The sequence below is a fragment of the Triticum aestivum genome, chromosome 3D, assembly GCF_018294505.1.
Source record: "Triticum aestivum cultivar Chinese Spring chromosome 3D, IWGSC CS RefSeq v2.1, whole genome shotgun sequence".
Classification (NCBI taxonomy): domain Eukaryota; kingdom Viridiplantae; phylum Streptophyta; class Magnoliopsida; order Poales; family Poaceae; genus Triticum; species Triticum aestivum.
Window position 1 is genome coordinate 10,759,294 of NC_057802.1, and position 12,887 is coordinate 10,772,180.

Consider the following 12,887-nt stretch of genomic DNA (forward strand, 5'->3'; position numbering starts at 1 on the left):
CGTAGTATGATTCAAGGAATGTGTCTGCGCATACGTACATATATCTGTGGATTGGCCCTCAAGCCATGGCAGGGCTGCACGGCCAGGCACATTTGCACGCTAGCTGCTTCATTCACCAATCAGGGTGGCCTTGCAACGTACCAAAGAATCAACCGCATGTGAAGACTATATAAACAAACGATCGTGAGATGATGAGCACCACATCACCACACAACCATCAGCGACAAATCAATATAGACCGTACTCATCTGCTTGCGCGCTCCAGTTTTGGGATCAGCTACATATATCGTTGTCAAGTTTCCAGGGCACACAGCCATAGATATGGCTCCAGCTCGAGTTGTTGCAGTGGTGCTGCTGGCGGTCGGCAGTTTGCTGCTGTCTGCGGCTGCGGACACCGCAACTGCGCCATCCCCGCAACCGTTCGTCTGGCAGAAGGCGCATGCAACGTTCTATGGTGGTGCTGATGCCTCTGACACAATGGGTAATCAGTCAAGTCACGCCACTATATCTATCTAGTGTGTGTATGGCTGCTTCATCTTTTTCTTCTGTCTATTAATAGTTGCAATGTGTATTATATATTGCAGGTGGCGCATGCGGGTACGGCAACCTCTTCGCTGAAGGTTACGGGACGCGTACGGCGGCTCTGAGCACCGTGTTGTTCAATGACGGCGCCGCGTGCGGGCAGTGCTACAAGATAGCATGCGACCGCAAGCGCGCGGACCCGTTGTTTTGCAAGCCCGGTGTGACTGTCACCGTCATGGCCACAAACTTTTGCCCGCCCAACGACGCCCTCCCCAATGACAACGGCGGCTGGTGCAACACACCAAGGCCGCACTTCGACATGGCCCAGCCGGCCTGGGAGAAGATTGGTGTTTATAAAGGTGGCATCATCCCCGTCATGTACCAAAGGTATATATGCGCTTCTTATTAGTTTAAAAATTAGTCTAGAGTCACCGGAGGCACATGACATTAACTTTTTCTATACCACTGCCATACACATGCAGAGTTCCGTGCGTGAAGCGGGGTGGTGTGAGGTTCAGAATCAATGGTCACGATTACTTCAATCTTGTGCTTGTGAGCAATGTTGCTGCAGCAGGCTCGATCAAATCCATGGATGTCAAGAGCTCTGACTCTGAAGACTGGATGCCAATGGCACGCAATTGGGGTGCTAACTGGCACTCGCTGGCGAACCTCACCAGAAAGATGCTCTCCTTCAGACTAACCAACACAGATGGACATACGCTTGTGTTCAATGACGTTGTGCCAAAGGGATGGACCTTTGGGCAATCATTTGTTAGCAAATTGCAATTCTAGCGAGCAATGTCTGTCGACCAATTAATTTACCAGGGCAAGTGATGGATTTGTGATAACTACGTTGCATAAAATGCAAGTTATGGCGCTTAATGTTTGTGCTGACTGTAGCACTGATCTAATTTTACCATTCAATTTGTTCATACTCACGGTGCAATTCCTATGGTGTATATATACAAGTTCTAGTTCATTAGATCAATTGCGTATTCTTTAAATTCACTTATATGATGCATTATGTAAATAGATTCTTTCATTCTGTTCATACATACATATATATATATATATATATATATATATATATATATATATATATCTTTGATGCACTATATAACTATTTCAAGGGGAATAGATTCGAATAGAAGTCATGAGGAGAGAGAAAGTGGTCGCTTATCTTGGACAGTTTAAGAGAAGTAAAAGTTGAATATGCAAAGTATTGATGTAAAAGTCCTCCTGTCATCTCCTGCTTTGAACCTATTTGATTATAATTCTAATTCAACCCTCCCTTTCCAACAGAAGAACTCTGTCAGTATCATATGCAGAAAAAAATAATCAGTTTTTATGATAGACCGATCGAGCTAATTGCCTACTACTCTCGAAAGAGGCTCACGCCCCGCTTTATAGAAAAAACAAAACCAAAGTACACGGCCAAACAACACAAGGTAGTGGGGTGGCCCCTTACAAAGCAGATCCTGAGATAACTAGACAACATAAAGGCACGTGACTACATTGCTGAAAAATAACACAGGTAGGCCAGCATACAACACCACAACACCCTAGGAGACCGAAGCTCCACGAGCTGCTGAGTATGAGACGGACGAGGGTCTTCACCCGCAATCGTGACAGGGAGAGCAGAACCACAACGTCGTCCTCAAGAGGAGAGTGGCACCCGCGGGCATCACCACCGTCGGCGCCAAAGCAATGAACTTTCACCCGACAGCTTACTAGTGACACCACGCGTCACAAAGGACCACCGCGACAGGCACAAGCTCCAGATCCAGTTCTGAACGACGACACTACCAAAGCAGAGCGCTAGCCCGAACCACGCGCCGCTACACCCCTTGCCACCCACACGATCAAAAGGTGTACTTGGGAATTCAGCGTTGGATGTCGATGGCTCGACCTCAACCTACATGAGGACCAGTGGCACTAGACGCGTCAAACGTGGTTAATGAGCCATTCTTAGTACAGTTCTCTCCTGAATATGGATGACGGGCGAAAAATGTTCCAAGAGTTGAGGACAACATAGCTGTTATACTAGACTTACAGGTTGTTTTGTCAGGGACTGGCGTGTTCCCTTTCCCACTAATTTCCCTCCCATTGATCTTCATTGTCCCCCTCTCTCCATAAGGATATATAGCTACCGAATGAAGGATGTCCAACACAGGAGTCTACTTTTTTGTGAGGGAAAACTCTTGTGAGTTTTATACATTAACTGCCATGTTCATAGGACAGCTTACATATCAATCAAGCCGAACATGGCTGCCAACACTAAGTTCTAGAGCATACTTGGCTAATTTATCTGAATCCTGATTACCTCTCTCTTCCTGTTTTTTCATGCACAAAGCTGACTCTAAACAGGACCCATTTGCCAACGTTAATTTGTACGTATTCGGGTCTGTCTAGGGCATATCTAGATGTGCCTTAGTTATTGCACATCTAAATGACTCAATCAAATATGAAAAGAAAAAAAGGAAAGAAAAAAATACATGCATGAGTCTCCAAGTAAAATCAACGATATATGACTTAGAGGTGCAATACTTAGGGCACATGCCGATGTGCTTTAGCAAAACCGTATTCTTAACACTAAGTAGCATGCAATCAAGCGAGCGGTGCCTTCCATTGGTTCTTTGAAATTCCTTGTTATACTTTTTAAACATTTATGCACGTAGTTTATTAATTCCTTTTTATTTTTTAAATATTTATGTGTTTTTTTAAATTCATTAACATTTCTTAAAATCTGAGTTTTTTTAAGAAAAAACCGAACAAAATTTTTGTAATACATGCACATTTTTTTATCTTCAGAGCATCTCTTTAAATCCTTGCACATTTTTCAAATGTACAGATATCTTAAAAATTCTTGAACATTACCTGGTTTAGCATCCATAACAATCCATCAAACCGAATATTTCTTGACAACCATAAATTAAAATGGACGGATTCAAAGATTCTATGCATGGATGTATCATGTACCTTACTGATAAGTCAAGGTTTCTTCACGACCTGGTCATCAGATGCCACCGATCGATGTGCGCCGCCGACGTTCAGGACCAGGTGAAGTACATGATCACTCGTAGTATGATTCAAGGAACGTGTCTGCGCGTACATACAGACAGTATATCTCTGGATTGGCCCTCAAGCCATGGCTGTGGACACCGCAAATATGCCGTCCCCACAACCATATTTGTCTGGCAGAAGGCGCATGCGACGTTCTCTACGGCGGCACTGACGCCTCCGACACAATGGGTAATCATTCAACAGTCACACAACTACATATATCTTGTGTGTGCATGCCCGCTTCGTCTTGTTCTTCTGTCTATTAAACCTTGCGATGTATATTATATATTGCAGGCAGCGAGTGCGCGTATGGCAACCTCTTCTCTCAAGGATACAGGACACGTACAGCGGCTTTGAGCACCGTGCTATTCAACGACTGCGCCGCGTGCGGGGAGTGCTACAAGATCGAATGTGATTGCAAGCGCGCGGACCCATTGTTTTGTAAGCCCAGCATGACGATGACCGTGACGGCCACTAACATCTGCCCACCGAACGACGCCCTCCCCAATGATAATGGAGGCTGGTGCAACACGCCAAGGCCGCACTTCGACATGGCCCAGCCGGCCTTGGAGAAAATCGGTGTTAAAGGTGGCATCATCCCCGTAATGTACCAGAGGTATATATGCGCCTCTTATAAGTTCATAAACTAGTCCAGTGTCACGGGAGCAACATAAAATTAACTCTTGCTATGCCACTGCCATAAACATGCAGGGTTCCGTGCGTGAAGCGGGGCGGCGTGAGGTATAAAATCAATGGTCATGATTACTTCAATCTTGTGCTTGTGAGCAATGTTGCTGCAGCAGGCTCGATCAAGTCCATGGATGTCAAAGAGCAATGATTCTGAAGACTGGATTCCTATGGCACGAAATTGGGGTGCTAACTCGCACTCGTTGGCGAATCTTAGCGGAAAGATGCTCTCCTTCAGACTAACCAACACTGATGGACACACGCTTGTGTGGAACGACATTGTGCCAAAGGGGTGGACCTTTGGGCAATCACTTGTTAGCAAATTGCATTTCTAGCAAGCAATGTCTGCCGACCAATTAATTTACCACGACAAGTGATTGATTTGTAATAATTAGTTGCATAAAGTGCAAGTTATGGTGCTTAATGTGTGTGTGCTGCTTGTAGCACTGATCTAATTTTACAATTCAGTTTGTTCATATTCACCGTGCAATTCATATGGTGTATAAAAGATCCAGTTCATTCCATCGATTGAGTATTCAACAAATTCACCTATATAATGCAGTCTCTAAATAGATTATGTCAGTCTGTTGCAATTTATGGTAATGCGTTACCATACAAGCATAGAAAAATATCCATGTAGAAAACTGAAATTATGTATTCCTTTTGAACATGTATAGTTTTACTACAACTATTTCAAGAGGAAGGGATTTGAACAGAAGTGGTCGGGAGAAAGAAAGTGGTCACTTGTCTTTGATAGTTTAAAAGAAGTAACATTTGAATATGCAAAGTACATAGAGATTTACAATTCCTTCGGCCAGGTCATTTTTTATCCTATTTTCCTTTAATCTTAGTTTGGCCCTCCTCTTCGAAGAGAAGAACTTTGTAAGTATCAGTTCTTATTCATATGCAAAAAAAAAAAAAAATCAGTTCTTATAACTGACCGATGAAGCGAACTGCATGCAAGTCTTGAAATAAGCTCACACTCTGCTTTGTAGATAAAGCACAAACCAAAGTATTGAGAGAATCTCAAAATGATCGAACCGTTCCAGGAGAATCTCAGATTAATCGGAACAGTCATATTCAGAGAATTAAGAAACCTTGGTCAAAGCAATGGTTTTATTATCATGGAGTCCCTCCTCGATATGCAAATAAGTTTGCTTTCAGGCCCTTCCCAGTGCTCCACAGTGGACAGGTGCTAAGCATGCCACATAAGCGAAAAAATGACATGGCACAACATTTAAGGAGGGGAGAGGGCACTTTGGTGACCCCAGAAAGAACCAATGCCAAGCGCAAGAACCTAGGAAAACCACTTAAATGAAACAACTTGACCAATGCATGAAAGACTTTAGGTGCTAACTCATTAAATAAAGTATGCTTAGCAATAACTAGTTAAGCACCTATGCATTGGGGAGTTGAGTTGCTAAGGTATTTAATGCACTTAGCACCTCATCCAAGCACCTTTGCATTGGAAGAGGTCTCACACCTCCATGGGGAGATTGTGTGGCAAAGAGTTGTCTATAAGAATGAGGGACTCAGTCTGTTTGTCCATCAACAAAACAAAAGCACTACAGAATTCAGAATCAGCATGCTCATCTCATTAACGCAAAACATAGAGCTGGCAAGCGTGCGTGTGTTCAATAATTGTCCATCTTCACATAGGTGCCAATCGCGTCGAGGAATTGGCCTCTACACCAGGTATCACTCCTTTAAAGGTAGTGTTACTAGGCTTGATTCTTGACGGGTCAATGCCCATTTTGCGGATAGTGCCTTGGTAAATCAAGTTGAGTCTGCTGCCACCGTCCATAAGGACTCTAGTAAGATGGTATCCATCGATGATGGGATCGAGTACCAAGGCCGCCGAACCGCCGTGACGGATACTGGTTGGGTGGTCCCTCCGACCGAAAGCGATCGGACAAGCCGACCATGGGTTAAACTTTGGGGCAACAGGCTCTACGGCGTAGATGTCCCTTAGTGCGCGCTTGCACTCCCTCTTTGGGATATGTGTGACATATATCATGTTCACTGTTTTCACCTCGGGGGGAAATTTCTTTTGTCCCCCGGTGTTCGGAGGGCGGGGTTCATCATCGTCCTCGCTTGGAGGTCCCTTCCCCTTATGTTTGGTATTTAACTTACCGGCCTGTTTAAAAACCTAGCAATTTCTGTTGGTGTGGTTGGCAGGCTTGTCAGGGGTGCCATGAATCTGGCAGGGCCTATCCAATATTTTGTCCAAATTAGATGGACCGTCTCTATTTCCTTTGAACGGCTTCTTCCGCTGACCGGGTTTTGAGCCGGTGAATCCGGCGTTGACCATCGTATCCTCAGTTTCTTCATTGTTGTTCCGACGCTTATTTTTGCTGCATCGTGGCCTTCCATTGCCATCCCTGGCCTCAGAGGTGCCAGGGTCGCTGGTACTGTTGCTTCTACGAGCCAACCAGTAGTCTTCGCCCGCGCAGAAGCGGGTCATTAGTGCAGTAAGGGCTGCCATGGTTTTTGGCTTTTCCCGACCGAGGTGTCGGACGAGCCATTCGTCACGGACGCTGTGCTTAAAGGCCGCTAAGGCTTCGGCGTCCGGACAGTCGAAGATTTGGTTCTTTTTGATTAAGAACCGAGTCCAGAGTTTGCGAGCTGACTCTCTGGGTTGCTGGACTATGTGACTAAGGTCATCAGCGTCCGGTGGCCGGACATAAGTGCCTTGGAAGTTGTCTCGAAAAGCATCCTCCAAGTCCTCCCAACTGCCAATGGAGTTCTCTGGGAGGCTATTCAACCAGTGCCGTGCTGGTCATTTTAATTTTAGGGGGAGGTATTTGATGGCGTGGAGATCATCACCGTGAGCCATGTGAATGTGGAGAAGAAAATCTTCAATCCATACAGCGGGATCTATCGTTCCATCGTATGCCTCGATCTTTATGGGTTTAAACCCTTCCGGAAACTGGTGCTGCATTACCTCATCGGTAAAGCACATGGGGTGTGCGGCGCCTCTATATCGGGAAACATCACGACGGAGTTCGGATGACATCCGTGTTCGGTTCTCAGGCCGAACTTGGTTATGCTTGTCGTGCCAGGCTTTATGGTCGTCGTCTCGTGTTGGGGCACGTCCCCTTGATCCGTAGATTGATCTGGTCTGGCCGGCTCTATTGTCCAGGTCCCGACGTAAGTCGTAGGTGTAGCCCAGAGCCGCTACCTCCTTTTGCCTCTACGGTGAGGTGGCGCGGGATGGTGTTCGGCATAGGTAGCCGCTTTGTCCCATCCATGTGGTGGTTGGTCTGGTTGATCAGCGTGATTGTATCTTGACGGTGCTGGCTCAAGGGCCTCGTCGTCGAATTGTGGTAACAACCTGCGCTTTGGGTAGCTCTTTGTTGGGCGCTCGAGGCTGTATTCTCCGGCAGCCAGGACCTTGGTCCATCTGTCGTTGAGTGTATCCTATTCGGCCTGAAGCTGTTTTTGTTTCTTTTTCAGGCTCCTCGCGGTGGCGATGAGCTGTCGCTTGAAGCATTCTTGTTCGAGAGGTTCCTCTGGCACGATGAAATCTTTGTTACCGAGGCTAACATCCTCCTCGGAGGCCGGTAGATAATTACTATCCTCCAAATCCTCATTATCGACGAGTTCGTCGGGGTTGACTTGTCCCTCTTCCCTCTCATCCTGCTCGAGCGCAGGCTCGACGGGGTGGTCGGAGTCTTCGGCATTGTCTGGGGTATCATTATCTCCGGTGCCGGCATTGCTTTCCTTTTCCCGACGTGATCGTGAGCGGCGCTGCTGACATCGGTGCTTTGGTGGCGCCTCGACGGGCTTGTCCTCAATCGGATCTTGAGTGCCATCATCGTCCTTCTTCTCGGGTGTATCCACCATGTATACGTCGTACGTAGAAGTGGCCGTCCAACGCCTAGTGATAGGTGGGTTTTGGCCTGGTTCGGCTCCGGCATCGTCGTCCATACCGTTGATGTCTTCGGAGGCGTAGTCTAGCATGTCGGTTAAGTCCTCGACAGTGGCTATTAAGTGGGTGGTGGGTGGGACGCAAAATTCCCTGCTCTCAGCCCCCAGTTCATGCTGGGCGTAGTTCGGGGGTAATACTTCCGCGATGGCGAGAGATCGCATTAGGACCAGCGCCTCGTTTAGGACCGAAAGCTGGATAGGTGACTGAGGACCTGCGGAGCCGGATCCAGTAATCACCGCTTGACCGAGCTCAGTCGATGCAGACCTTAAGAGTTCAGAGTTGACATCCAGAGATGAGTCCGGCTCCCCGATGACAGGGAGAGTCCTGTTTGACTCCGGGCTTGCTGACGACATGGTCACCTCTGGGTCTCCGGCAGGAAGCTCCGTAATGGGATAGAGTCCGGCGGGCTTTATCCTCCCGTCTTCGGACAGATTTGGTCCGCTCTGGGTCTAAGGCCAGGGCAGGTGCGAGGGTCGATCCTTGAGCGGAATGTGATGGTGGATCCGACGGGCTTCCTCCACATGTAGATGAGGAGCGGCGGCCGAGGTCGAAAACCCTTCGAAGATCAAATCTCCCCGGATATCAGCGATGTAGTTCAAGCTTCCAAACCTGATCTAATGACCAGGGGCGTAGCTGTCGATCTTCTCAAGGTGACCAGTTGAATTGGCACGCAGAGCGAAGCCGCCAAACACAAAGAGTTGACCAGGGAGAAAAGTCTCCACGGAAACAACATTATCGCCGATGACAAGTCGAGCCATAGATCCTTCTGTCGTCGACACAGTGGAACTCTCAATGAAAGCACCAATGTCGGTGTCGAAATCGGCAGATCTCGGCTAGGGGGTGCCGAACTGTGCGTCGGAGAATCAATGGTAACAAGGGATGATGGGGACACAATGTTTACCCAGGTTCGGGCCCTCTTAAAGGAGGTAAACCCCTACGTCCTACTCGATTATATTCCATGAGTATAGGGGTTACAAGAGTTGATCTACCTCGAGATCGTAATGGCTAAACCCTAGCTGTCTAGCCTATGAGAATTCTGATAGCCTCTACGGACTAAACCCTTCGGTTTATATACACCACCGGAGGGGCCTAGGGTTGTACAGAGTCAGTTTGTAGAGGAAGGGAATAACATATCCGGACACTAATCTTGCCATCCACGCATATGGGAGTCCTACCCGGACACGGGGGGAAGGTCTTCTGCTTGTACTTTCATGGCCCATCAGTCCGGCCCATATGAAATAGATCGGCCACCCGAGGACCCCCTAATCCAGGACTCTCTCACCGGTCGCCACCACCGGTATACTGCTGCGGCGTGGGAGCGGAGTGCAGGGCCGCTAGTAGTGCGGGATCCCAGGGCGCCGGGGGAATCGCCGGAGCCGAAGGTTGCGGCTGTGTTGGCGGCGCTGCAAGGAGCGGGGGAAACCCGCTGGCCAGAGGGGCACCCCGTAGGGCACAGAGTAGCCGTAGGGCAGTGCGGGCGCGTATGGCTGAGGAGCCGCATGCAACGCCTGATGAGCGGCCGGACGGGCGTCGAAGAAGCTGGGGACGGGGGCACGCGGAACGGGCATGGAGTACATGTGGACGACCCCCGTCCAAGGGTTCTGGCCGGCCTGCCAGGGCGCCGGCTGGTGCAGCTGGCGGGCCACCCTGCCCTGGGTGCCGGCGGGCGCCTGCGGCTTGCGGCCACGACGGCCGCGATCAGCGGGGCCGGCTGGGGAGCCGGCTGCTGCGGGTAGGGAAACCCCGGCAGGGGCAGCGCATGGTAGGGGCCTGGGACAGGCCGCGGCTGAGGAGCCAGGACGGCGGGCGGGGCACCACCGTGGGTGGTACCGGCGGTGAGGGCGGTATGGCCGGACCTAGTGCGCGCCATCTTCATCCTGCATTCCTCCAGCTTCACGTACGCCATGACCTTGAGAAAAGTCGGATCGGTGATGAGGGCGAGGTTGGAGGCGCCGTTCCCGAAGGCGTCGTTCAGGCCGGCGGTGAGCGTACTGAGAAGAAGCTCGTTGGAGACCTTCTCACCGAGGTCACGGAGCTCATCGGAAAGCTTCTTGAGGTGCATGCAATAGTCGTCAATGGGCGAGTCGTGCTGCTGACACGCAAAAAACTCGCCGTGCAAGAAATCCTTGCGCTGATGCTTGTTATCGGTGAAGAGGCCGTTGATCTTAGTCCAGACGGCGTGAGCATCATCCTCTGCGGAGACCACCATGTGGAAGAGGTCCTTCGAGATGGTGGTGTAGAACCAGCGGATGAGAGTGGCGTTGATGGTCATCCACTCGTCATCGTTCACCATGAAGCGGGAGTCCACGGAGCCATCGATGTGATCCCGGAGATTGTACTCACGGAACACAAGGGAGAAGTACGTCTTCCAGGCATAGTAGGTGGAGGTGTGGTGATCAAGGATGACGGGAACCCGACCGAGGATGTTGAGATCGCGGATGAGGACGTGGTCGGGACCGGCGAACGGGTTGGTGCGGGTGGTGCGGGTGGAAACGGAGGAACCGGGGGAGTCCATGGCGGATGGGAGGAGGGGAGGTGCGACGGCTAGGGGAAGGGGCGGCGGCAGCTGTGGTGGAGACTACAACGGCGGCGGCTAGGGTTAGAGGGGGAGGCGGAAGCGAGGGTAGAGGTGGGAGGCGGCGGCTGGGACACGGGGCGGCGGAGCGGTGGTGTGGGAGACGCGGTGGCAGCGGCGGCTAGGGCCGGCGGCGGCATGTTAGGGTTAGCATCGAAGGTATGATACCATGTTGAGAGATAACTTTTGGCAATGCAACTCGATGTATTGTTCGGTGCATAAAGCACGTATATATGGGTGTACAACGTGGGCCTCGACCTCTACTATTCAAGGACTAGGAGCTGGGCCAGGATATACAATATACATGCAAAACCATATGTTCAACACCGGTCCTATTTAATGTGAGAATTTCTTGATACTCATTGTGTAATTCGTATGGTGTATGTAAGATCAAATTCATTCAACCTTTTGAGTATTATTAAAATATGAATTATATGATGCATTAAGTAGAAAAAAATTGTCACTGTGTTGGTATGTTTATATGGTACACCGTTAAAGATAGAAGAACACATCCTCCCACTCCTATCCGGGCCTCAGCCATCGAGTCTGGGTCGGCCGGCCCACTGAACGTCTACTACTTGCCTCTGAAGGCCGTCTTCAAAGAGTACTATACTAATATGATGGGCCCAGCCCTTATTACCGGATTTTCCTTTATTACCAAACCGATCAAGCTTCCGACCGACTCGTCAAGAATAACAAACATCATGTAAAAAAACAAGAGCCTCTATATGCAGAGACGTTGATAGGAGATATTTGAGATCATTAGTTGTTTGTGCATGCGTGGATCCTTCCCGGGAATTCAACGCTGGACCTCGACCTCAACCTACACGAGGATCAGTGGCACTAGACACATCAAATGTGGTTCGTGAGTAGCTCTCAGCAAGTTCTCTCCTTAATCTGGAAGACGGGCCGAAAATGTTTCAAGAGGTGAGAACAACGTAGACGTTATACTAGACTTAGAGGATCTCTAACTGATTCCATATAATCAGTTTGACGAGGATAAATTCATGTTTTGTCCTGTAACGTGCAGCTAACTGAACCCTTGTAACACTACGCGTGACCGCGAATCTTAAATATACCCGGGCGCCCACCCTCAGAGTTACCATCCCCCACACCCCACCTCTCCTCCGCCACCGTCCAACCCCCTGCCCCCTGCATCCTCACACACCCCCCATCCATTATATCACCATCCAGCCACCAAAATGGCCGGATCCCACTGCCGCCACTCTCCGCCTCCGACCAGAAGCGTGGATCCACGCCGCCATCAGCCCCCCTGAGCCCGTGGTTGCGACAGAGCGTCCTCATCCCGCGGCGCCGCTTCCCGCTTCCCGAAACTCCCACTGCCGCCATCGAAGCCATAGAGGAAATACCTCGGCGTGCGGCAGCGGGCCTGGGTACGTGGGTAGCCGAGATCACTGACCACGAAGCAGACGAGAAGATTTGGATTGAAACTTTCCAATCGGCGGTGCAGGTAGCACGGGAACACGACATAAGATTGATGCGCCTCCACGACGCCAACACCCAACGCAACTGCCCCAATGGCCAACTACAGTTGAAGCCTGCCGACCCTCGGGTGGCCACCGCACGGAAGATGTGGGATGACCAGGAGGCCTGCTAGCACCTCGAGGCGGAGCAAGTCGGCAAGGCGTCCATGGCGGAGGTCCGCCACATATACTAGCAGCGCATCAGGCAAGAGCGCTAGTTATATGAGCTATACAAGTCCTGGGCAGCGCCGGTCATAGAACTTTTCTCTAGCGACGGCGATGTAGATGGTGATGGCGGTGTTGGTGGCAACGTAGTGGGTCAGGGCGGTGCCGGCGGAGGGATCAGGGTGGTGCCGGCGGAGCGCCCGAGAATGCCATGACCTAATCGAACTGGGAGAGGTTGATGCATGAGAGCGCTAATGAGTAGTTTCTTTAGTTTTTATTCAAACTAATTTAAATTTCTTTTAAGTTATGTAAAATTGTTTATGCAACTGGTTGAATCTAGTTCGAATCGAGTTCGATGTAGTTGTTTGAATCTAATTTGCACCGAATTTGTGTCCAATTATTGAAGGAGTTCAGTCTAGGACTTCGGTTCAACATGCTCTTATAGGGGATCAGTTTCCTC

General features: G+C 49.7%; 1 protein-coding gene and 1 pseudogene across 1 annotated transcript; both read left to right on the forward strand.

Annotated features, from left to right (window-relative positions):
• Window positions 1–227: 227 nt before the first annotated feature.
• LOC123073730 (expansin-A24) lies at window positions 228–1,534 on the forward strand. Its single transcript, XM_044496778.1, has 3 exons — window positions 228–481; window positions 585–909; window positions 1,005–1,534. Exons 1-3 carry the CDS (start codon window positions 322–324, stop codon window positions 1,312–1,314), a joined length of 795 nt encoding a protein of 264 aa, XP_044352713.1. The 5' UTR covers window positions 228–321; the 3' UTR covers window positions 1,315–1,534.
• A 2,021-nt stretch (window positions 1,535–3,555) lies between these two features.
• LOC123076031 (expansin-A14-like) lies at window positions 3,556–4,607 on the forward strand (annotated as a pseudogene).
• Window positions 4,608–12,887: the final 8,280 nt, after the last annotated feature.